The sequence below is a fragment of the Mytilus californianus genome, unplaced genomic scaffold (genome assembly GCF_021869535.1).
Source record: "Mytilus californianus isolate M0D057914Y unplaced genomic scaffold, xbMytCali1.0.p SCAF_1, whole genome shotgun sequence".
NCBI classification, from domain to species: domain Eukaryota; kingdom Metazoa; phylum Mollusca; class Bivalvia; order Mytilida; family Mytilidae; genus Mytilus; species Mytilus californianus.
The window spans coordinates 13266962-13293463 of record NW_026262581.1 but is presented as its reverse complement, the minus strand read 5'-3'; the positions used below and the strand labels follow the sequence as shown (position 1 = coordinate 13293463).

The window sequence follows — 26502 nt, the reverse complement described above, 5'->3', positions numbered from 1 at the left end:
TGGTATTGATTGATACGTTACATTATTGAAACATGAATGGCATCAAAAACATATTCACAATGTAATAGAGTGTATCTCATATTATAAGGCGTAAATAATGAAATAATCATAAGTAATATACATTGACAGCAGCAAAACAGAAGAAAGCTAAGTAAGTACAAATTGGATTCCTAACAATTGCACTTGTTGTTAAATGTCACTCTTGGTTGTTATATTCTCCTGAAGGCTTATCTTGCAACTAAATAAAGAAGAGATCAACAGTCTTTTAACAAAATGTTCACCTTATTTTTTTCAGAAATATTTTCGTATCTTCACTCACTTGCTAAATTTCACTGATTTTCGTCGTTTCTTTTTTTAATTTGTAAACGTCTGTTTACATTCTCTATAATCGTTTAGTCGAAAACGATAGAAAAGTTGCAGTTCTTGCAATTCAGGAAGAAAGTCAGTTGTTTTTTTTTTATTTCCTTTTTTGTATAATCAATACCTCGTTCAATTTTCAACTCTGATCGTTGAAACGTCATAGAAAGATTCACGTATTGAAGGTATACGCCTGTTATTCTGGATTTTCACTTCCCTAATTTTCCCAGACACTTCTAAACTAGTTTTTTTTTGTGTAATTAACTCTTCCTGCAGTTTTCAACCCACATCATTGAAACTTACGAAAGTTTGCACATCTATTGAAGTTATGCACCTCTCCATAAAGGAATTGATTTAAAAGACTTTTTTTCGATCTCGTATTTTCAATTTTTTAAATGTTTGTTATAGGTCATTCTTCATTGTTTACTTCAAAAAAATCTTAAATGTTCGCTGTGGCAGGTCTCCATTGTTTAATGAAAAATTGTGCAACCCCACATATTGAGTTTTGAACCATTTTCATATTGATCAAGATAAACCGATAAACTACTCATATGTAAGTTAATGTCTTCTTAGTTTAACGTATTAACTCGTTAAGCTCCTTTGAATCTGTTTAAATAGTTTGAAATTTTAGTATATGTAAACGATATTTTTATTTCTTTTTCCTTTTTTTCTTTTTTTTTTATCAGAATGCTTTTCAAAGAACCTATAATAAATATATAAGCGTAATTAAAGATCATTTGTCAAACATGGAAGAAAACAGAGGCTAAAGATATCTAAGGGACATTCAAACTCATTAGTCGAAAATAAACTGATAACGCCATGGCTAAAAAAGAAGGCAAACAGACAAACAACAGTAGACAAAATACAACATAGAAAACTTAATACTAAGCAACACGAACCCCACCAAAAACTGGGGGTAATCTCAGGTGCTCCGGAAATATAAGCAGATCTGAAGCGTTTGATATGGAAGGAAATAATCTTCAGTTGCCAGGATTCCAATCGCACGTACAACTGTTCTGTTGTGTTTTTGCTCTCTTCATTTCAAAATCTTTTTTAACATTGCCTTTGTTGTTTGGTGGAATATCGTCATAGCTGTGTTAAAAAAATTGATTAATAACTGCATTTACATTGATGAAAAAGAAACTTCTCCTTTCGGAGTTCATATTAAGGATTTTCCTATAAAGTACGGTAGTTGTCTAAGATTTAAACCATTAATCTATACTAAAACCAAAATATTTTTTGTTGTAAAAGAAAAATATAAGTCAATCCTGTTGAGGTCTATAAATATTAATCAATCTTAATTAATCACCGTACGTAGGTGCATGCAATTTTTAATATATTCAATTATTGGTCAACGAGCATCTACGGTGTCTGCAAATTTTCAGTCATTTGGCTTTTTTCTGTACATATTGTGAAACGCTCAATAACATATCTAAATACGGCTTAATGGAAAAAACACAATTTATAAAATAAATCTCTCATTAACATATTTTTGATTCAGTCATGCTGGATCTATGTGATCACTCCGGATTTTGATATGGTGCTGAATTTTAAGTTGAAGAAATATCATGAAATTAATAATGTGGGTTTTTTTTTACTTGCAGAAACTTTACACACCATTGTAATCATCTACTGCCAACTTCTGGCATGTTATTTGACCTTAAATTAAGAAAATATTGGTCGAACAGCTTCTTTATTTAAGATATACACTTGCATATAGTTCCTTTGTAAATCTAAATTTATTAAATTACTATTTATGAATTAATGTGAAAAAGTAATATATCAAATTTAAACAGTTTATAAAAATTATGAAAGTATTTTTATCAGTAACTTATGCTTCCGTAATTATAGCGTATTGAATAAAATTTGGTACAAGATGTGCATAACTCTAACCTGGGCATCTTTTTGTTTATTCCCCATTATATTGCGATTTAACAGTATAAGGTATTTGTACATGTATTTGAATACAGGGTTTTTTTTCTCAATGAAAAATGAACACCAATTGGAATAAAAATTAGATATTTAATTTTGTTGTTGAAAATTGTTAAGTCAAACTTCAATAAACAGTATACTACACCTTCCTTTGCGAAGATTTCTGTTTCCAATCATGTTAAAATCATTTAGTTGAAAGAAAGAAAAATAAAAAAATCAGTACCTCTTCTAAAAATTGAAATATCAAAAGAATTTTTATCAACCTTGAGAAATTCTCCATCTTTGGGCAATTAAATACAATTTTTTTAGTATACATGATGAAAATAAAATAAACTCATCTTCGATGTCATATTTTTTTTTTTATTAAAAATGAATAAGTGATCCTAAAATGAGTTAAAAAAATTGCATACCAATGTTTAAACATAGAAAGTACATTATTTTTTTTCGGAGAATTATATGAGCTGAAAGGACGATTTAAAAAAAAAAGTAAAACTGGTATTTTTTTAGTGAAATAATTATACAAATGATGACAAGTTCTACATTTCAATCCTTGTGTTGTCTGGTTTTTTTTTCAGTTCCTTGGTTTCTTTTCTGCTAAAAGTGTAAAAACACAAGTTAAAACATTTTTGGCTAAAAGTTGTGATTTTTGTCTCAAAATAGATGATTGCAGAATCTTGCATAATGAAAAGAAATATTTAAATTTGTTAAAAAGTGTCCGATGAACTGTCAGACCTGCCAACTTTCCCGTTTATGGGAGATATCCCCATGAGAGTTGTTGACTTGAACCTTATCAGTCTTGATTATTAATAGACTAAAAACATGTTCCTAAAAAAAAAAGTATTCAGTGGAGAAAAAAAACAACTTTTGAACACATTTATATTCATTCAAAACCATAGATGTTCTAATTAAATATACTAATGACATGTATAGATATGCATTAGGTCCTCTTGTGCATAACATTCCCAATGGAAATTTTTAAAAATTGGAACATATGAACTGTAGCAAAAAAAGCCGAACCACAGCACCGACAATGATTTGATTATGTCTTTCTTTTCATTGTCCACCAGTAAAGGGTTAAAACGCATTTGGTGGTATGACGTCTTTACTTTATTAAGTTCTAGTTTTCTTAAAATTAACATTTTCGAATAAAACAACATCAACTTTTCTTAACATAAGAATATCTTAACAAAAGATTCAAATTTAGTTAATAACTATCAAACGTTTACTTAGTTTTCTTGTATAGAATTTTTTTAAAGGCACGTTTCTTACTCTTCTGGTCAAACGTTAGCAAACCATGATATTTGACATTAGATTTAATTGTGGTTTCGTCATTTGGTGAGTATTTTTACAAGTGACAGTAATGGTCTACGCATATATATTATGATCATACTAAAATCAGTAAGCCACAATAATGGCCCCTTTTTGGTTAGTAAATATAATTCTAACTACGTATACGAGTCATGTGTGATAAACAGAACTTTTGGTAACCATATGTCTGTTAAGAAAAATTTTCAAACAGATTTTCTGGACAATTATATTACAGGAAAATCCATGAATTACTGGTGGGTACTTGTTTAGCAGATGATCTATGCGTTTCCTGTGTCAAAACCTTGTTGTTTGTATTTGCACTGTCTTAAAATTAGTTGAACATTTCGTGAGTGAGATCTTACGGCGTCATCGAGTGAATAATTGTTATGAGCATAACGCACCATATCTTTTTTTATAATCTTAAAGATTTTTTGTAGAATATTTCCGTTCTCATTCTGATGTTCTATTGATACTAGTAGTATTCTTATACCTTAAGCTTAAAAACCTACCCTTTTGCTAGATGTAAAAATGAAAAGGATGATGCAATTTGGTATATAACCAAAGGGACAGCAACAAGAGACAATTAACTTTCGGTTCATTAACCGTTGATGATTGATTAATTGCTGTATAAAAAGTTCTAAATTGATGTTTTGTGGATAAATAAGTCAAGTCCCAATTTTAAATCATATTTAATTAAATTTACGGATGTTCTGTATTATGCTTAATTCATCTTAGCAAAGAAATATTTTGTATACATGTTTTATTTGTCTCTGACCATAGTATTGCTATTTTTATCAAAGAATTAACAAGAAAGGTAAAAATGGCGGAGGTGGAAAGGGACAAAATGGCGGAGGTGGAAAGGGACAAAATGGTGGAGTTGGAAAGGGCAAAAAGGGTTCGAAAGGAAAAGGTAAATTAACGAAGGAAGAAAAACAAAGACTGAAGGCAGGAAAGAGAAATGATGACAGTGACAGTGAATTTAGCTACCGAAGTGTTGTCAGTGCTGGCGGTACACGTCATGTGAGACGTCGACGTAAAAGAGCAGATGGAACATACAGTGATAGTGATTCATATCATAGCAGTCAGGACGAAGATGGTGAAGAACGACGACGACAACGTCGTAAAGAGAGAGGAGAACTTGAGTCAGATACAGTAGATAGTTCTAACCCAAATACAAGCAATGGAAGCAAAGATCATTATCATGATGGTGACAGTGATTATAGTTACGCAAGTGAAGTAAGCGAAGGTGGTACGAGATACGAAGTCAAACGCAAACGTCTTCGAGATGAAGAAGGAAATATTATTGGATATGGTGAAAAAGAAGCTGCTGGTGACAATCTCAGCGATACAGAATCTGTAAAGACAAGAAGAGGTGTGGTATTGTTTATATAAAGATAAATGTTTCATTGTTATAAGATTAAATTTTACTTTGAATTTAAGTTAAACGATGTTTCTATGTTGATTGGTAAATGCTGACATACAGTCTTGTTATCCAAAGCCTTTTAAGACGAAAGACATTCAAAAAACGTTTTTTTCTCTTTTTTTAGCTCACCTGGCCCAAAGGGCCAAGTGAGCTTTTCTCATCACTTGGCGTCCGTCGTCCGTCGTCGTCGTCGTCGTCCACTTTTACAAAACCTCTCCTCTGAAACTACTTGGCCAAATTTAACCAAACTTGGCCACAATCATCATTGGGGTATCTAGTTTAAAAAATGTGTCCGGTGACCCGGCCAACTAACCAAAATGGCCAGTTGACCCCTTAAGGAGTTATTGCTCTTTATAGTCAATTTTTAACCATTTTTCGTAAATTTTTGTAATCTTTTACAAAAATCTTCTCCTCTGAAACTACTGAGACAAATTTAACCAAACTTGTCCACAATCATCATTAGGGTATCTATTTTAAAAAATGTGTCCGATGATCCCGCCCGCGAACTAAGATGGCCGACATGGCTAAAAAATAGTACATAGGGTAAAATGCAGTTTTTGGCTCATATCTCTGAAACCAAAGCATTTAGAGCAAATCTGACGTAGATAAAATTGTTCATTAGGTCAAGATCTATCTGCCCTGAAATTTTCAGACCAATCAGGCAACACGTTGTTGGGTTGCTGCCCCTGAATTGGTAATTTTAAGAAAATTTTGCAGCTTTTGGTTATTATCTTGAATATTATTATAGATAGAGATAAACTGTAAACAGCAATAATGTACAGCAAAGTAAGATCTACAAATAAGTCAACATGACCAAAATTGTCAATTGACCCCTTAAGGAGTTATTGCCCTTTATAGTCAATATTTTACAATTTTCATAAATTTTGTAAATTTTTGTAAATTTTTACAAAATATTTTCCACTGTAACTACTGGGCCAAGTTCATTATAGATAGAGATAATAGTAAGGAGCAAGAATGTTCAGTAAAGTAAGATCTACAAACACATCACCATCACCAAAACACAATTTTGTCATGAATCCATCTGTGTCCTTTGTTTAATATGCACATAGACCAAGGTGAGCGACACAGGCTCTTTAGAGCCTCTAGTTTTGTATATTGACCTAAAATATATATATATCTATTTTTTCCAAGTTGAAATTATACTTATGAGGTTATTCTATTTCAGGATCAATGGATGGAAGGTGAGTCAGTTAAAATTCGGTTAATTAGGCCACTGCTGCCGCCGAGTGGATTTTTTTTTCAAATATATATTTTTTTAAGTATTTCATCTTGAAGTTTTTAACTACATTATGTAATGTTACATTTGTATTTTTTTAAATGGTGCAAAAGTCTGTTTGCAGCCCACCTCAAATCATTATACTTACTTGATTTAACTGAACTTATGAGCTGTTATTGCAAGAGTAAACAACATTATTTTAATTTCTTAATATTCTTAATGCTTCATACAAGCAATTATGTCATATAAAAACTGTGACACCTAAATTTATTTGTGACAGACACATATTTATATTGATACCTTAAATTAGTATTTACCTACCCAATCTTTAATTCGATAAGGTTAAAAGAGACCATGTAATTGGTTGATTGACTGGTGTTTTACGCCACTTTTAGCACTCATGCGCTATTTCGTGGCGGTCAGTTTTTATTGGTGGAGGAAGCCGAGTGCTCGGAGAGAACCACCGACCTTCGGTGGGAAACTAACAATCCTAGTAAATTAAGATTGGAGTCGAACGCACCTACCACGTGCCGGGTTTGAACTTACAATATTAGTGTTGACAATTAGTGATAAAGTAGTTCGACTACTTAGAACACTGACCACCGAGGTCCCAATAGAGACAATGTAAAATATGCAATAAATGATTAACCGAACAAAGCCACTCAGTTCAAAGATACTGCATATAAAATTCAGTGTCATATTTTTTTATTACTACTAAATATTATTCGGTAATTCGATAATTCACGGGATATTATTCAATCAGTAGACAAGTGTGTAGTTTAAATAGCACGTTTTAAGGTCAAGAAAGAGCCAATATACAATGTGAAAGATGTTTATAAGATTTCATATGTAACTCTGACAAGTTAAACTATCAAATCAGATTGATTTGCCTTTGTATTTTTCTGAATAAAAAAAAATAAAATTCCTATAAAAGATGCACATTTATGTAAAATGTTCCCTAAATTAGCGAAAAATTTATTAAAATAGTCCATGATACCATTAGGTATAATGCGTCTATTTTACAAAATAATAAGATCATTTTTTTTATCTTAAGCTTTGTGAAAGATCGGATCAATGTTGAAGATGTGCTTGGTCCACAACTGATTGAACACAACGAAAATAACAGATTGAAAGATGGTGTAGACTGGCCAGGTACAATTGATATATTGCTTAGAATAACAAATCATATTTTCATATATAATTTACTTTGGGGAGGGATTTAGCATTGGCGTTAGGTCTTGGTGTATTTTTTATTTTTTTTTATCTTGAATAAACCAAAATTGTTTATCATAACTTCACATGAGTTTGTTATGAACTTATATATTATATACCAGTAATATAGAGCTATCAAGTACTAGTATGAAATCACTTTTCTGTTTCAGCAATTTTTCAGAAAAAGTAGGCTATTCGTTATAGCTATCATAATATGTGCTGTCTATGACGATATTGGTCACTTGTAGTCTGTTTTATCATTGTAATAAAACCACATGTTAACTAAAGGTTGGGGATTTGAATGATTTTCTGAAATTTCTTGGATGTTTCTTTAGAAAAATCCCTTGATCGTATTCCTTCCGAGTTTAGTGATGCATCTACTGATGACGATGATGTTGATTTATCTAAGATGACAGAAGAAGAAAAAGAAGAATATTTCAAGAACAAGGAGGAGCGTAGAAAGGAACGAGAGGCCAGGAGAAGGGCTAAATACGGGGATAAATATGATGAAATAATGAAGAAAAAACTGGAGTAAGTAATTTGAGTATTGAATGATGTCTTACTTTTATATTATGCTCATCATTTGGGCCACCGAGTAAATGAAATATATTAGGTCAAAAATTGCGTAGTCAAAATTTCCGGAAACTTCGAATATGACTTTATATCATTAATTCACAACCTAATTAAATCTGTTTCCCTCAGTAAGTATATATTTGAAGGGGTTTTGCTATTTATGTCAACTCAATGTTTTTTTAAGGCCCGACAAAATTACAAATCTACAGTACTAGTATAGTACTTTTTTCTTTATTTTTCCATTTTAACTTTACTTATATCATCATAATATGATATTGTTAATGCACCATTCTACCTCTTAGAAAGGTGATGGATAGCTTTACTATCGGTCGTATATTTACAGTTTTACAGATTTTATAAATGTTGCACCTCCCGAATGTGACCTACCGAGTTTGTACTAACATGAGCAACACGACAGGTGCCACATGTGGAGCAGGATCTGCTAACCCTTCCAGATCACCCGAGATCACACCCAGTTTTTGATTGGGTTCGTGTTGCTTAGTCTTTGGTTTTCTATGTTGTGTTTTATGTACAGTTGTTTGTCTTTTGTCTTTTTTAGCCATGACGTTGTCAGTTTATTTTCGACTTTTGAATGTCCCTTTGGTATCTTTTGCCTCTCTTTGTGTATTCAAATGGTTTTGCGCTTTGACCATCGCTAACCTTCTGTTGCCTCTTGTTTAGGTGTTTGTTGTTATTCTGTGGTTTACATGTTGAAATGGAATATTATATTATTTATTAATGTATTTCTCTGTCCCGAATGTTCTTGCATTTATTTGTACTTTATTCCTGTCACGTTATGTAATTTTAGCGGTATTTTTAACATTGCTATATAAGCGGGAGGTTTGGTTAGCCATAAAACCAGGTTCAACCCACCAGTTTTCTTAAAATGTCCTGTACCAAGTCAGGAATATGGCAATTGTTATCACATAGTCCGTTTTTATGTATGTTGGCGTTTGTTTTTGTAGCAGTTCATTGTTTCTGTTGTTCCGTTTTGTTTCCTGTTATAGTTGATGTGTTTCCCTCATTTTTGGTTTGTGACCCGGATTTGTTTCAGTTAAATCGATTTATGACTATTGAACAGCGGTATACTACTATTGCGCTTATTTACATTCTGGAAGTTTTAAAACTATTATATAAATATATACAAAATATGATCGGTTATCATTTTAAGAAAAAAGGAAAGAGAAAAGAAGGAACAAGAACAAGAACAATCAAATGAAGAAAAAGAAAAACGAGACCAAAAAGAAAAGGATGAAAAAACAAGTGGAAGGAAATCATCACTTAGAAAGTTTTCTGATTCTCTTGGTAAAGGAAAGGAACCAGCTAAAAGTATGGTAACATATGAAAAAGGACCCCCTAGAGAAATAGGCGGAAAGGAAACATTTGATAGCAGAGAACACGGTCTTCCACACGACTCGTAAGTCTTATATAGTACTTTTAGATTCCTTTTTTTTACTTTAAACTATGTATGAATTTCGTATATGTGACATTTTGTATTAGAAATGAAATTTGAAAACTGGCGACATTGTGAAAATATTAGATATTTTGAAGCAATCTCCATTAAAGAGAGTGGTGCCACATATCAGTTATTCTACTAAAATTATTTTAATGGATCGTCTCGCTTCATTGTTTTCCACCTTTGTGGAATGCACCTTATTTACATACGCCTTATATCATTTTTAGAAGCTCACTTGTTACCATAGGGTCCATATTCCTTGCTTCCGTCTGATCGATAAATTTGTCAGAAGTCATCTTCTCTTGGGCAACTGAAAAGGAGCAACTTAGGCCACTAGGACCTCTTGATTTAATTCATTCATATGTGTGTTTAGTTAGTAAAGAGATTATTCAGTAATTTGGACTTTTAAATTTGAAAAATATCTAGGCGATCAGTATAGCTATAGTTATTACTTTGCTTGTTGTAGGACCGTATTATTCTAGACATTGTATCATTTTATGGATGCTCCTGATGTAAGATGTATTGCAACGTGTTATATTTAAATCTAGTAGTTTAATTTTGTAGTAAACTGTTCATTTTTTTCCCTTGCAGATGGGGTAAAAAGGATAAGACAGATATGAGCCTCCGAAGAGGTAAGAAATCTATGATTTATTTCCAGTAGTAATTTTAACCCCAGGACTTTCATCGAAAGATTATTCCATAGAAATAGTTTTCACACAATAAAACAAAAAATACATTCTAAGGGAGTTGAAACCTGAGAGAATGACGTGTTTTATTCATTGTTTTAGATCTTGCACTTATAAAGACTTAAAACTATATTCGAGACTAAATGTAACTGTATATGCATTCTGCTTTCTTTCGTTACTAGGTAGCAGTGATTCATCAGACTTTGTTCCCACTAAACTAAGAAGAGAAACTACAATGTTGAAGAAGCTGCCAACTATTCCTCAAGGAAAAGTAGCTGAAGGTAGATATGATAGACTTGAATTTATTTTATTATACTTTCGCCTGAGTTATGTCTGTAAAATTCATTGGTTTTGGTGTGTAAAGATAGAGGGTTCAGTACGGAAATAATTTTCATAAAGGAAGGAACATAGTCAGAGGTTGCATTTATGGATACGTTATATTTGTCTTTTGTTGTTTCTTAGTTTTATTTGCAGATATTGATAGTCTCTGTTAATTAACCACGTTTCTAGACATTAAGCTTGGCATATTTTATAGACACTTATCTGTTGTTGAATACCCTATATTGATATCTAAATGTATTTTGTTTTTATGACGCTGAGTTGATGTCTCATTCACGTACACATAACATCATTTTTTTTTTTCATTCTGTTAATCAAACTGATATATTTAGAGTTGACATTTGTTTGTCTGTCCATTCGTTATTCTATCAATTAATGATGGCGGGAATATATCTGAAAAATGATACATGAAAAGTGTTTAAGGTAGACTCATGGTATACCGCCATCTTGGATTGTACAATCGCAGTACAAAATCGGTCTGGTTATTTGCCCAAATCTGCAAATTTGGAGACAGATTTGCAATTTAATGGGTAGACTGTTTATTTATATTAAGAAAACTTGATAATTTATTGTATTAATCAAAACATTTAAACATATATCAAATTTTGTGTTTTTAGAATCATTTTTTTCAAATAAGCCATTTAAGGGGAGATAACTCCTTTAGTAAAAAAATATATACTGGACTGATAGGGAAATTTTTCATTTTTACTTGTAGTAAGAAAACAAGTTCGGTGACACCATTTTTTCTTTTTATTTTCTTAAAACATATTATAAAACCTATCTTCTCACAATTTATTTCAAAATTCTATCTCATAGAATTTTTTTATGCACACAAATGTGTTTTTTCATGAACAATCTAACCAAATTTAGGCAATTTTCAACAACTCATAGCTTGGAAAATAGCACGGTGACCCATACTTTTTATTATATTTTTGAAAATAGCTTTTTTGTATTTGTAGTTACAAAGAAGAAGAAGGTAACTATTATCCTTATTCATTATTTAGTATTAGAAAAAGAAGCCTTAATTTTTATTTGAGAAAAAACATTTATTCCTCGTCCTTTTTTTTCAAAAATGCATTTTAATAAATCAAATATCTATTATGGTCAAAGAAGAGAAAGTGACGAAAAGGTAACAAGTAATTTAAAGATTATAAAACTCATTTAAAACAATATTGTGAAGCTTGAATTTGGTAATTGGCGACTAGATGACTCTACCTCAGGAATATATTAACTTAGCTGTATTTGACAAAACATTTCGGAATTCAATTAGCTTTTTAATGCTCTTCGACTTCTAACTTTATTTGGGCTTTTCATTTTTTTTTATTCAACCGTCGCTAATGAGTCTTTTGTCTGCCATACAAAAGTATAAGTCTTTGATGAGTTTTTTACCACTAGTTTTTCGTTTTTCACGACAGTAGGTTTTAAATAATCCTTATGGCGTGGGAATGATTTCTGTAAATGATGTTGAAGTCACTTGGTAAAAACAATTATACAGCAGCTAATAATACAATTTACTGAATGTACGCGTACCGGATTTCAGGCTGATGTTTTTAATCACGCATTCATTCTTCACCAATTTAAGATGAATTGTATTCCATAGATTATAGATATATCTTCCAATCAATATCAAAGTCAAATTTTAAAAGTTAAGGTCTAGGTCAAAATAGATATTTGTGGAATATATCAATAAGATTGTAATAGTTCTTTTACTTACAAATTTTTGACTCAAGTACTGCCATTCGACTGAATATTCTATGACAATGACAGTTGTCTCAACTGTCAACAACGGTATAGCATGGCATGTATTTAGCTAATATTTAGTACTCCGTAGTACAATGATTTGCTACATATCATTAGTTACGCAGTGTGATAGTGACCTAATACGACATATATATATGGGGTCAGTAAATTCCATATAGGTCACTAGCACACTGTGTAAAGAATTTACCTTACCGACTATCTTAACATGTGGCATTTAGACTAGTAGCCTATCAAAGTGATCAAGTCTTCAATATAAAGAACATACTTACATTGGGCTATACAATAACAAATGCCAACAATAACAACTTGTTAGCTTTTTATGTGTTTTCTGCATTTACTTCAATCGTTCATCGACAATTTATTCGTCTTTTGTCCGGGAAAACGTTTCAGATTTGTCCTCAACGTTGTGCTGTTTTTATAAAGAGACGTAACATCACTACTTACCGAATATTATAATAAACCAGGCCTAGTAACCCCATATTATATATACACTATCTCCATGCCGTCGCTTTTAACCAATGATATTCCTAGAATGTATAGGAGGTAAGATAAATAAGTTCTGTCCCAGATGTCCTACTGTTGATAATAAACTCTAGCAGTATTTTGTTTTACATAATTGTATAGTGAGTAGCTACAAATTACATGTTACATCCTTTACGTTGGTTCATCTTTGACCCAATTACGACAAAACGATAAGAAATGACAGTTTTTTAAAATATTTTATTCCCGCGATCCAAAATTCTGCATGTGTTCAGTAAACATTTCCTGAATTTAAATCAAAAATGATATTAATTAAAGATTTTTGCACCTGATTATGGCTAAACAACTTTTAAAAGTTCAACCTAATAGACTTATATTTGTAATACACATTCAAACTATGTCATGTGTGTATTTCTGATCCAATGCGTTTTAAAGTTGACCATCTTGATATAACTGCAGGCATTTTACCAAGAAAATTTCATGAATATTAAAGTTTTCCTTTCTGTTGTCAACTGTTTTTAGATATCCTGCTCCGTATTTGTACGTATGGTATTTGAACTAAGATTTTATTGATATCTTATTTATATTTGTAGCCTGGAATGGAAGATAGAGAGTCATCCCAATGTAAGCGTTAATCATAACAATAGCATTGATAAAATAACACAATCAAGTTATACATGTAATTATAATTTTTTTTATTGTATGCCATTTTAGTATTTTTGCTCCATAAAAGAAACTCACTGCAGGAAATTCTTAGTCGTCCCAAAAAACGGGATTTTTTTTTATTTTGTGACTATATGTTTTGATTTCAGGAGGTAATAATTTGCATTCACGGAGATATAACAAAAACTCAGAAAAAATAAAATAAAGTTTAGATATGTGAAAAATTAAAAAGCTAATTTTGGTACAAAATTCCATGAAAATTCGTTTAAGTATACGATATTTTTATATATAACTAAACAGTTGACAAACCTAAAATCTTGTCTACTTCAGATGAGGGTGATGATGACGACGACAGTTTGAAAAGAACAAATAGAGGCGACGAAGGTATATATTTATACATATATATTTATCTTGAAACAAAGTTTCTATGTTTTCCGTATATTCGGAAATACAAAATATTTATGTAATAATTCTATTTGTCTTGTTGAGATTATTTTTTAAAACAAATTTTGGAAAAAAAATTTTCTTTTTAAATTGTAGAAAAATCAAAGTGGGATTCAGTGGTAGAGATGGGAGCGGATGGAAAACTACGGCTTAAGAAAAAGCTGATAGATTTAAAAGACCTGGATGATGAAACATTGCGTAGACTTGGAATTGATCCTACACTTACTGCGAAAGAAATTGCAAAGAAATTAAAAGTAAACTTAGTTTACTTAAATATAATTTCATACGGTTGAACGTAGTGAATAAGAGTGCATTATTTTCTCGTCTTTTTCATGATGAAAAAGTGTCGTATCTATCGTATAGTCAGTTTCCCGCCGAAACGGGGGTTCCTGTCATTTAGCAAGAGTCAAAGCGATCGTTAATAAAATGACTTGGTAAAATTTTATTTGATAAGTCCCCCCTTTTTATTATTAGTAAGACTGATAGGACTGGAGGGTTGTTTTTTTTTTTCTTTTTTTGTATTATTTTGTGTGCAGTTTATATGTGTATATATTTACATAAGTGATTGATCATGTGTAACATATATAACAAACACAGCAGCGGCGTTGTCGTAGAGCTTTGCACTTTAATTTTTTGTATTCTTCATACTTTAACAGTATGGTATTTCCTTTTCACATTTTATAGTATACACCATCATCGGTGGCGTAGTACATGAGACTTATACTTTGGAGTGGAGATCTTTTAATACATAATGAAGGTTGTTACAAGAGAACGAGTTTTTTGCTATCATTAAAGAAGGTATTGTAAACATAACTGTGTTATTAAATGCATACATGATTTGTTGTTTTACAGGCTCTTTTTGGAAATGATATTAGATTCAAAGAGGGTAGCTTCTTCATTGGAACAAAACATGCTGATGACTTTGGAGATATGGATGATGACGAGCTTGCTAAGCAAGAAGATCTAGATATAACCACATGTAAGTTTACTTTATCATAAACCTTCATTTTTCGAATGCATAAATTGGATCTTTTTTTTTTTTGGTTCGATTATCATAAATTTGTATTCAAGATGTCAAAATGATATCAAATGTATCAGAATTTCCAGATTTATCCTAAAGTCAGTTGGTCAAAATACAAATCAAGAAGAGCCAGAAAACACTAAAAAAAAAGTGACGAAAAATATCAAAGAGACATTCAAAGTCGAAAACAAACTAACAACGCCTTGGCAAAAAACGAAAAACGACCAAATAACAATCAACATTATACAAATTATAACACACTACATCATAGAAAACATAAGACTAAGCAACACGAACCCCACCAAAAACCGGAACTGATCTCAGGTGCCTGGAAAGATAATTCATTGAATAAATGTGATTATCTTTATCACATACTTTGTATATGTTTTAACTAGGCAAGCTTTAATTCATAATTTCTTTTGGGTTGCAGTAAATGGTCAAAGAAGAATAAATATACTGATGAAGCGAGGAGGGTCTGCATTACGACGCCATATGCTGAGAATAATAGCCGAATGTCGACTTCATGAAAATGCATATAAATGTGCAAATATTGATGAACAAGGTATCCTTCTTATCAAGAAACTTCTAGAAATCTAGCAAAATTATCTGGCAATGAGTGTATCATATTGTCTATCAGTGTATCTGTTTAATGCAGAATTGCTTTTATCTGAATATTAATCAGATTCAACATCAGAAAATCATCCGGTGATGTTCATATACAATTTAAATCTACACTTTCACTGTAACTAAATTTCATTTTGCTTTGTATGCGCGTTTCGTCCACATCAGGTTCATCAGTGGATCTGGAATCAAAACAATGGGATGGCCAAATCAAATACGAATTAAAAAGCATTTAAAACCAAATATTCCAAAAAATGTGCCAAAACGGTTAAGACAACCTATGCCTGGGATAGAAACACCTAAGTGTTTCGAATAATTCCACGTTTTAAAAGGTAGCGCGATAGAAAATTTTCAAATTATTCAAAACATTGGTCGTTGGTTGCTCTCTGTCATATTTAGTTTTCGTTTATTGCTTTGTCATAGATCGGGGCGTTTGTTCCCTCGTATGCATTGTTTCACATTTGGCTATTTTGTAGGTCCTTTTTGGTCATATAGCTCTTCAACTGTTTCGGTTCTTATACATCCTTGGCTTTCAAATATTTGACATTGAGCTTCCTTATGAAGGTAAATCCTGAAAAAGCGCTTCGGACTCATGAAATTTATGACGTGTTGTTTTCATACTTTCGTCATGTTGGACTTTTATAGCCGACTAGATGGTAAGGATGTCACTCATAGTAAGGCATTACGGTGACCTACAGTTTCTAAAATGCATGCCATTTGAACACTGGTGGATAAACGATCGCATTGGCAATGAAACCACATCCTATTGATATTTTCATATAGGAACTGAAGATATAAACATAGATATTTGATATTTAATCCATATTATTGTTAACAATTGCCAATATCTGTCGTAAGTGTCTGAGGCTAAAATAATCAACTGTTGTACACAACAGCAAAACATGTTGATTGAACAATCGTGTTTATAACAATAATTAAACAACACAAATGGTTCTTCCTTCAGTATACTGGTCATATATTTGACGAAGCCTTAAATGTTACGAACCAATTGAAGTTTTGAAAGACTTGCTATCATTAGCAAATTTGTATGGAAACATGTGAACGCAAGATTTGTATAGCCATACTATTTGCTGGTTATTAAATGAAGATTCACGTCGGGATAAAGTTTAACAATTTATTAACGATACAAAAAGAATATATGATATAATACAATATTGAGTTCGGTGTTTACGCTTAGCGTCCTTTTCCTTAACTGAATATAAATTATTTTTAAAAAGTATATCAAACATAGTAATAAAAAAATACTGTGCACCACTTATTGCAGACATGTTTCTGTATTGTTATGAGTTACAATTTATGACTAAAATTAGCAAAGACTCATCATCGAAACAACATCTGATTCCAAAAATTAATAACACTTTTAGATATTTAGATGATATATTGGCTCTCAATAATGACGACTTCAGTATGTACACTAAAGAGATTTATCCTGCTGAACTGACTTTAAATAAAGCTAATACTAACAATGAACACTGCTCTTTCCTGGATCTTGATATCTTTATCTTTAACGGGAAGCTTAATATTAAAATTTATGATAAAAGAGATGATTTTTCATTTCCTATTGTTAATTATCCATTTTTAGATGGTGACGTTCCCTTATTGCCATCTTATGGTGTTTATATATCTCAACTTGTTCGATTCGCTCGTGTATGTAACAACGTATTTGATTTCAACGAAAGAAATCTCTGTATTACTGAAAAATTATTACACCAGGGTTTTCGATATCACAAACTAGTCAAAATATTTACTAAATTTTATCATCGGTACAAGGACATCATTCGTAAATATAAATCAACATGCAGACATCTTGTACGTTCAGGTATTTCACATCCAATATTTTTTTATAATATTCTTTACAAAGCACAAAAATGTCGGCATTCACCTCAAAAGCTAACCAAACCTTTAAACAGACTTATTCGGAAAGGATATAGTTACGATACTGTTGTCAAGTCATTAAGGATTGCATATTTTGGTATTAATATTGATTCACTCATAGGGTCTTTGCATCGGAAATAAACACATTTATTCTAAAACCAGTTGTTGGCATGATACGGGTTATGTTCTTCTCGTATATTTTATGATGGTATGATACTAAACCCCTAACGGGAGGGATTGTACTTGATTTTCATATGATGAAGACATAATCTTTCTATCAGTTTAATTGAGGTCTGGAGCTGGCATGTCAGTAACTGCTGGTAGTCCTTTGTTCATTTATGTATCATTGTCATTTTGCTAAGTTTCTTTTGTTACCTATTCTGACATCGGACTCGGACTTTTTTTAAACTGAGTTTTACTGTGCGTATTGCTTTGTGTTTCTTTATTCTACATTGGCTAGAGGTATAGGGGGAGGGTTGAGATCTCACAAAACATGTTTAACCCCGCCGCATTTTTGCGCCTGTCCCAAGTCAGGAGCCTCTGGCCTTTGTTAGTCTTGTATGTTTTTTAGTTTTAGTTCATTTATATGTGTTGGAGTTTAGTGTGACGTCCATTTTCACTGAACTAATACACAATTTTATTTAGGGGCCAGCTGAGGACCACCTCCGGGTGCGGGATTTTTGCTGCGTTGAAGACCCATTGGTGGCCTTCGGCTATTGTCTGCTCTTTGGTCGGGTTGTTGTCTCTTTGACATATTCCCATTTCCATTCTCAATTTTATATTACTATGGATTAAGCAATTATTGTCCATTGTTAAGATAAACTCCTAAAAACTGTCTTTGACACGTAGATCTACGAAGTCCATTATCAGATTAGTAGAAACATACATTTTCAACCAAAAGATAATTATAAGGGAAAGTTTGAGATATAGATGGCATTTATAAGATATAATTATTAAAGTCTGAAAGATGGTAGTCCAAATAATTGACATGCTTTTCGTCCGGTCATACTTGATTCGTTGATACTGTTATTATTAGGTGACATATTTGACTGACACGTGGCCTATTCCATTACCACTGCGTGAAATAAAAAAAACCTCTCCATAGGATAATTTTAAACCAGTAGAAAATGCTTTAAGATTTACCTAATTGTCATGTCAGTATGGATACAATCGTCGGATATATGTTACAGATTGAACCTGCAATACCGATACTCGGTTCGGTAATTACCGTAATAGAGTATGTTATATCCTTACTTAAAAGTAGATCCATTCATTTTAGGACCAATAGATTTCCTAGTGCATTACCGTTTTATCTATCCGAAGAAAGTTGACGGATATGCTAAAGCATTTGAATTGCACCTTAGGATCAATAGATTTAGTAGCGCAAGACCGGTTGTGGATCTAAAAAAAGATTGAAGGATATGCTAAAGCTTTTGCTGTGTATTTTAGGATCTATTGATTTCCTAGCGCACTACCGACTTGTTGATCCAAAGAAAGTTGATGGATATGCTAAAGCTTTTGTTGTTGAAGACACTAACTTTGATACATTCATTGATTATAAGGTAATTATCGATATTAAATGATTTTATTACATTCTGAAAACTACTTGCTCTTTCATCAGTATTATTTTATGTGTCAGTTTATATACTTTTTACCATTCCATTGATCGTAATTAAAAGTTTTAAAACTCGAACTATGTTCATACCTTTGTCAGTTGTCTACGGAATGTTACCCTCTAGATGTCTTTTGATTTTATACTCGTTGGACTGCTGTCGCATTGTTGGGCAGTCACACAAAGGTCGAAGTCAGATACATAGATCGTTGGAACCATCAAAACCAAAAGAAAGTTTTAAGAATGGCCAAAAAACATTTTGCCACCTTTAATTGTTCATCGTTTTTCTTGCAAACCTAAAATCTAAATATATATATTTCTCTAATTCTTCGTCAATTTATCCCTTTCTGCACCCATTGTATAAAAAAATTTAATCAACGTGTGGTTCGTTTGATCTCAGTTCTCCATTGGTTAAAATCGGGTTATGACGTCGAATTTACTTGCTTTCCTCTGAATTTCTTATTGTGACGGCATGAAAAAAGGCGACCATACCTGATGACGTCACATAGAAAGAACACATCTTTTTGCAGATCATTCGAAAAGAAGGAATAATTTTGCCTGCGTATTGTTTGAAAATCATTAGAGAAACAGATTCCACCACCAAATCTCGTGTAATACGATATTTATCCACTATCGACAGTTAAATTTTAAATATTTAACTGTCTCGAGTGGATAAATATCTTATCACACTCGATGCAATGGTAGAATCTATATATATACATGCATATAACTTTTTTTTATTTGCTTTGAAGCGATGAATGTAGCTTGAATGATGATTACACTTCTTTTTTATACTTTATCAGTCGTCACATTATAACTGTATACATAATTTTAGAACACAAAATCTGCTCTTGATGGTATTGAATCAATTCAACACATGACACCTAAACAAATGGAATATGTCTTTCGGGTAAGTTGTAAGCATTTTTCTGTAGTGTTCAGTATTTGTTGTTTCCAGTGCACTTTAGGTTTTGTGCTTGTTTTATACATACACTTTTTAAACTTTCAAATTGAATGGGATGTAATGACACATTGCAAAATTATAATTATTTTCAACTAAGCTTAAGCGGGACCAGACCTAGCGGTTATACAAATTTCGAGTACGATTATCGAACTCAGACTCAACATTTAACCAATCAAAATACTGGATTTGGTGTTTAGAGCGAAATTTTATACTGAGTAAAGTTTTATGACCCAGAGCCCAGGTATTTTACACATTATTATATTGTTTAATTATATTACTGACTGTGCAACATTTGTATATAAGTTCAAAATTTGCTTCACGAATATCAATTAAAATTGTCTCTGGTAAAATATTAACTGCATCTTCAAGTTTGTATTGAATATGTCTTTTTGCTTGCGGCAGTTTCATTGAATATTAGCTTAAAGACAAACAAATAATATAAGTTTCATTGCGCATCATCAGTGCCTTAGAAAATGAAAATCACACTTTATAAATGTTATACGTTCCAAGAAAGTGCTTTTCTGGATTAACCTTCATCAGGAACGCTCAAATCCAAATATTTGAAAGCGAGGATGTATAAATGCCTGAATAAACGAGGGGAGGATGACAAAAACGGACCAAAAAGGAGTTACCCTTGAGTCCAAAAGTTGTCTTGTATTTTACAAATTTAAAACTTGATACATTTTAAGTGGAGTATGTTCCATTGTCCAAAATACCAGTGTTTTAGTCTGTTTTTATATTGTTTATGTTTGCAACGTATTTTATATTTAATTTAATAATTGAATTTGTTGAAGAAATAATTATGTTATGTACTCATATCTCTCGTCAGGTTTTGAATATTGATGAAGCCACTCGTGTTACATTTAGAATGTTTGCTGTACTCACAGCTTTATGCGAAAGAGTTTCAACAATGGAGTAAGTTATAGCAATCATTTTCTGTACACATTATCAACACATTTATATTTCAATTAGTTTTCACCATGGTGTTTGCATAGGGGGAATCTTTTAAAAATGCTTAGATATCATTTGATTATTTTGTATGGTGTTTGACTCCGTTGAATTAACAGAAATATATGGATTTAATATGAAATGAAAATAGATTTAAACATAACGTTCGGCCGAAGCGCTTTTCTTTATTTACCATCACAAGAAACGCTTAAACCTAATTTTTCTAAAGCCAGGGATGTAAAAATAAGTAGAAACGTTAGGATGGTTACCATGTTTAAAAATGAAATGTTTTTTTGGGAAAATATTAATGCGGGATTTCCCCCAGTTCCCTCCTTTTCCCGATCTATGTTAATCACATAGCCGATAAGTTGATAAGTGTAGATTTCAAAATCGAGTAGTGGTTGATACAAATTATATCTTTTTAATCAGAAATGTTCATATGAAACACATTAAAAGTTGCTTAATGACAAAAGCAAATACATCAGCTTTCTTACCCAAAAAATATATCAAACATAAGTTATCTTTCAATCTTTTTGTTTGACATTCAAATTGTATTTAATGCAATATAAGGGGGTTTCTTTTTATATTGTGATGTTCATTTTTATAGTCATGTTTTCCAGTTTTAAACTTGGTTTATTTATTTCAGCGATTTAAGCAGACAACTATTAGAAATATGTAACCTTCTAGACATAGAACGGAAATTAGATTTATATAAAGCTATGTTCTACACCAATGTGCCGACGTATCGTGACAGTAATTATGTAACGGAGGAGTCTTTGAAGATTGAGTTGATGGCCGGTGGTCTAAACTGGTCACAACAAGAGTATGTTATGGAGAAAATGGAACCTAATACTTTTGGCGAGGTAATGCTCACATCAATGTGATAACACAGTGCTGCTCTTAATTAGTCATGACAAAACTAGATTTTATATATAATACACCAGTTGAATTGGCTGCAAATACTAGATATTACAGTGAATAAAATATTTTTGGTTTAACACAATGGCGACAACAACAACAACATGATAGTCAATATTGAATACAACATAAAAACAAGAAAAGAAATATGATTCGTAATGTATGAATTCTCAGTCTTTTCAAAAGATGTTTGTTCTAAAAGTATGTGCTAAATAACCAGATTACTTCAATACCAAAGGTGACTTCATATCTTATTAACAGATCAGGTTACGGGAAGTGATTGGAAAAAAAAATGATACTGATACTAAGGGAACATCCATTTGATATTGGAAGGGAGGGTAGGTGGATTTTTTGTGGATTTACTATTCATTTTGATCTGTTGCTACGCATGTTTGTTTTTTCCGAGGTATCAAAATATAAACTTATTATCTCTTGTTTATACAATTATTTCCTGCATTTTGAGTTTCATTTGAGACATATTCAGAATGTCTTGGGCATGGTTATTTTATTTCAGCTCTAATCAGGCCAGGATATTTACTTTCAAAATCCTCCTGCAACCCCGAAAACTAAATGATTGTCCCCTAACGACATGTGTTTCTGGAATGACTTTCATCATCATGAGTATGAGTATAAGTTGTTGGCCAATGAATTGTCAACGTTATCAATACATGTATCCAAAATATTATTTTTCACGTAGTAATTAGGCATCATTATCTATGACAACACACGGTTTATTGGTTTGAAAAAAGGATTGATTGATTGATCGATTGGTGTTTAACACAACTTTCAATACTATTGTGCTATTTCGTGGCGGTCAGTTTTTATTGGTGGAGGAAGCCGGAGTGCCCGGAGAGAAACACCGACCTTCGGTATGAAACTAACAATCCTTATCAATTAAGATTGGAGTCGAGTGCACCTGCCCCGTGCGAGATTCGAACTCACCTCAGTGTTGACTGGCTAGTGATACAGAAGTTCGACTACTTAGACCACTCGGCCACCGAGGCCCCTTGAAAAAAGGAAGCATGATTTTTAATTGCAAAAGCAATCACTGATTCTGATTGACCAATATTTTAAAATCTTCTCTCAAACTACAAGGCAAAATATCCTGAAACTTTATACGATTAATGATTGGGATACAATGTTTAAACAATACTAATTAAATGTTGATCAGATGGCAAACTTGGTGACGTTGGTAGCATAAAGTTCCCTTCAAACCATAGGAGAAATGACATCTTCATCATTTTCTTTGAAATTTAACTAATATTATCCAAACTTGGTAGAAATAATGTATGAAAGGACCCAGGACCTTTTAAGCTGACATCGGTTTCTAATAACCGAAGTGAGGCAGAAGTGGTGTATGGAAAATGCTTTACAACACATTTACTGATCAAAAGACATGGCTATCAGAGACAATATTTGATTCTAATTGGCCAATTTTCATATTAAAATCTTTTTTGCGAGGGGAAATGTGTTAAATTGATAATTGGGAGACCCTCACAAACGATCTTCATTTAATATCGATCAAATGGCAAACTTGATGACATGAACTTCCTTTTAAACACAATGCTAATCACATTTTCATAATTTTCTCTTAAACGTTGTGGCGAATTTTAAATAAAACTCAGAAGGGGTTATATATGGAAGGCCCTTCGAACTATCCTCATTTGCATCTGATCGGACGAAAAACCGGCAAACTTTTATTCTGAATAATCGATTTAAAAAAATCCAATTATCTGGGAGAAAAACATGTCGAAATGTTACTGCTGTTGTGTTTCATATCAACCACAGTACTCCAGTTGAGTCTTAGTTTTAATATATAGTTTAATTTAACGTGTCAAACATCAAGCTGTTTATTACCTTGTTTATATTGTAGATCTCGTTTTTGGACTACATGTGTTATATACCTTTGTTTTTGTCGATGCACGATAATATTTGTGACAATCCTTTGGACATGTCAAATCAGAAATACCAAATGCCTCCTCGTCGGAGACCTCCATCTGTTCAGAGGGACATGAATCCTTTATCACAACCACTAAGCAAACAGTCTGCATTTTTACTCAGGAAACAAGCTGTTGATTTCGAGGAAGGAACGGCTAATCCTGATCATTATACAAAGGAATACGTGCAACGGGTTAATAAATATGCACAGTAAGTAATCAATAAACCTTTGATTATGGATATATAATGAATATACGGAATAGTGTATCTCAATTGGAAAGAATCCAAAGGGACAATACTAGATTTATCACAAATACAGACAAACAAACAAAAACATACAAAGCTTAAAAAAATCGAATAAACCGGGAATTATTTAATGAAGATTTTGCTCTTTTGCGATAACATTTTTAGTCAAGAGCCTATAATTCAATGGTTGTCGCATCTTGGAGTATATATTGTTTTGTACAATATTAAGGTCGTTAGTTTTTTCGTTTGAATTGTTTGACGTTTGTTATATCGGGGCCTTTTATAGCTGGCTATGTGATATGGTTTTTGCTCATTGTTGAAGGCCGTTCGGTGACTCATAGCTGATAACGTCTCGTCATTAGGTCTCTGGTGGATAGTTGTCAATCATACCATACCTCCTTATTTTATATTAAGCTTTATTACTGTTTTATTTCTGCTACAGTAACTATTATTTATTCTTAAATAAGTACAATCAATTGTATATTAGATTTCAATCTTTATTTGATTAGAGTTGGGAAATAATTATATTTTATTTTTCGCTTCTCCTATGTGAAGCGTCGTATTTCATGTCGCAGATTGCGTTTACGTAGCTTCTCAAATTTAGCACATCGATGTGTGCATCGCAAAGTTTTATTCTTCCCTGGGCATGATTTGAACACATGCTTCTGTTCGATAGTGCCACTCGGCCAACTAGGGCAAGTATATTTATGAAAAAAGACATCAACAGTTTACTCTTTCCTCAATTGTACGACAATAGGAAAATTGTGCCAAGGGAATAATCCAAAACCATAAGTCTAGGAGTGACAAACAATTCAAAGACAAACCATATGTGGTATGACAAATAGCAGTTCACACTACAATGAAGACGTAAATTTCACCCAAAGCCAGCGATTTATCTATTTTGTTTTTTTACAGATTACCAGATATACCTCATATTTTGCAACGACAATCGTCAAATGTTTCAACCACGTCAGAGTACTTAAGCGGAAGTTCTTTCTACAGAGAGAAGAGCAGGGTGTACTGAACAATGTACAGAGATTCATTTCTTGAACGTCATGCACTTATGCTGTGTAGAAATAAGTAGTTTTTTTTCAGTATGATTTCTCGATTCGTTTATTTATGTAAATATTCTTAGACGATAGCTGAGAACAAAATGAGTAACATATTACTACTATTAGAAACAAACGAAATGGTGGTTTCTCATACCAACCAGTATTGATTAAATACTTTGTATTTAATCTGTAGTGAGACAATGTTTATGCTCCATGGAATGAATCTTTTGAAATTTAGTAATTAAGTGTGCTAAAAAGAGCAAAGCAATGTGCATTGTATATTGAAACAACCTGTCAAAATAGATATATTTTGTTCAGCACTTTTACTTAAAGTTTCATTCAAGTTCGGCGCTGTAAATACGTTTCCACTTAGTTTTTTTTTTGGCAAAATTTGAGACAGATTAGTATGCCATTCAAATTTAAATATTTAAATAAAGTTATTCCAAAGATGTTTTGTCCTGTATAGCATGAGAAAAAGAACCCTGATAATTTGATAATTGAACTGGGTTTTTTTTAATAACTATCTCACAGAGTGGGGGTAACCGTTATACAAATTGACAACATGCCAAATGGGTCCAAATGTTTTCTTTCATTTAAAAATTAATCAAAGATACTAGGCTTATAATTTGGTACGCCATACGCGCGTTGTATCTACTAAAGAATGTTTTTTTACTTTGAATACGTACTCAATCATGGTTTCAATTCGAAGGCAAATGAAAGATAACATTAGCAACAACTGTTCATATCTTTAGATTGTAGCAATATTACCAGATAACTTACCGTTCAAAATGCCGGTAGTATACGTTATTTATTCCGGAAATCCCCAGATTTGATTCGAAAGTGTCCATAACGATTACCCACCAAGATTATTTTAGAAAAACCAATGCATTTTTCTTAAACATAGGTATATATTGACAATCATGTTATACATTCGTTATTGTTTAAACATTTTCATTAAGAAATTCATTAATTAAATCAATGTTTGGTTCCCGAACTGTCTGTGATGCGGTTTTATTTTGAATTTTGCATTAAAAGTGCTTGGGTGAAGAAAAGTATTGCTTCGCACACTGTATGACGTGACTGTAATTAGATTTGAAATGTATGTGTAAGTTCTTTTCGTAATCATTGTAACATGTTGAGTGATATATCATTCCTGATCTTTTCATAGTAGAACTAAATTAAGATATAATGATTATTATTTACAATTCAGAAGTAACTGTAACTAAATTTGAAATTTATATGTCAATCATTGTAATATGTTGTTTGATATCATTTCTGGTTTATTTTATTGTTGAACTAATTTATGATATTATTATCAAATATATTGTTTTTGCAAAAGGATTTATCAATTACTTCTTGTTGTTGATGAAATGTTGGATGTTGTAAGTTCTTAGAATAAAGGAGTGAAAAAGTAA

General features: G+C 31.9%; 1 protein-coding gene across 1 annotated transcript in view; it reads left to right on the top strand.

Annotated features, from left to right (window-relative positions):
• The window catches only part of LOC127737323 (zinc finger CCCH domain-containing protein 13-like), a 27092-nt gene extending 590 nt beyond the window's left edge, over nucleotides 1-26502 (top strand). Inside the window, exons 2-21 of the mRNA XM_052248277.1 lie at nucleotides 133-151; nucleotides 4398-4969; nucleotides 6207-6222; nucleotides 7312-7409; nucleotides 7805-8000; nucleotides 9214-9459; nucleotides 10090-10130; nucleotides 10367-10465; nucleotides 11483-11499; nucleotides 13358-13388; nucleotides 13758-13811; nucleotides 13968-14125; nucleotides 14724-14850; nucleotides 15323-15454; nucleotides 18859-18971; nucleotides 19857-19931; nucleotides 20815-20900; nucleotides 21580-21796; nucleotides 23725-23999; nucleotides 24951-26502. Coding sequence (XP_052104237.1) covers nucleotides 133-151; nucleotides 4398-4969; nucleotides 6207-6222; nucleotides 7312-7409; nucleotides 7805-8000; nucleotides 9214-9459; nucleotides 10090-10130; nucleotides 10367-10465; nucleotides 11483-11499; nucleotides 13358-13388; nucleotides 13758-13811; nucleotides 13968-14125; nucleotides 14724-14850; nucleotides 15323-15454; nucleotides 18859-18971; nucleotides 19857-19931; nucleotides 20815-20900; nucleotides 21580-21796; nucleotides 23725-23999; nucleotides 24951-25059 — 2681 coding nt within the window. The 3' untranslated portion in view covers nucleotides 25060-26502. The remainder of the gene's footprint in view (nucleotides 1-132; nucleotides 152-4397; nucleotides 4970-6206; nucleotides 6223-7311; nucleotides 7410-7804; nucleotides 8001-9213; nucleotides 9460-10089; nucleotides 10131-10366; nucleotides 10466-11482; nucleotides 11500-13357; nucleotides 13389-13757; nucleotides 13812-13967; nucleotides 14126-14723; nucleotides 14851-15322; nucleotides 15455-18858; nucleotides 18972-19856; nucleotides 19932-20814; nucleotides 20901-21579; nucleotides 21797-23724; nucleotides 24000-24950) is intronic.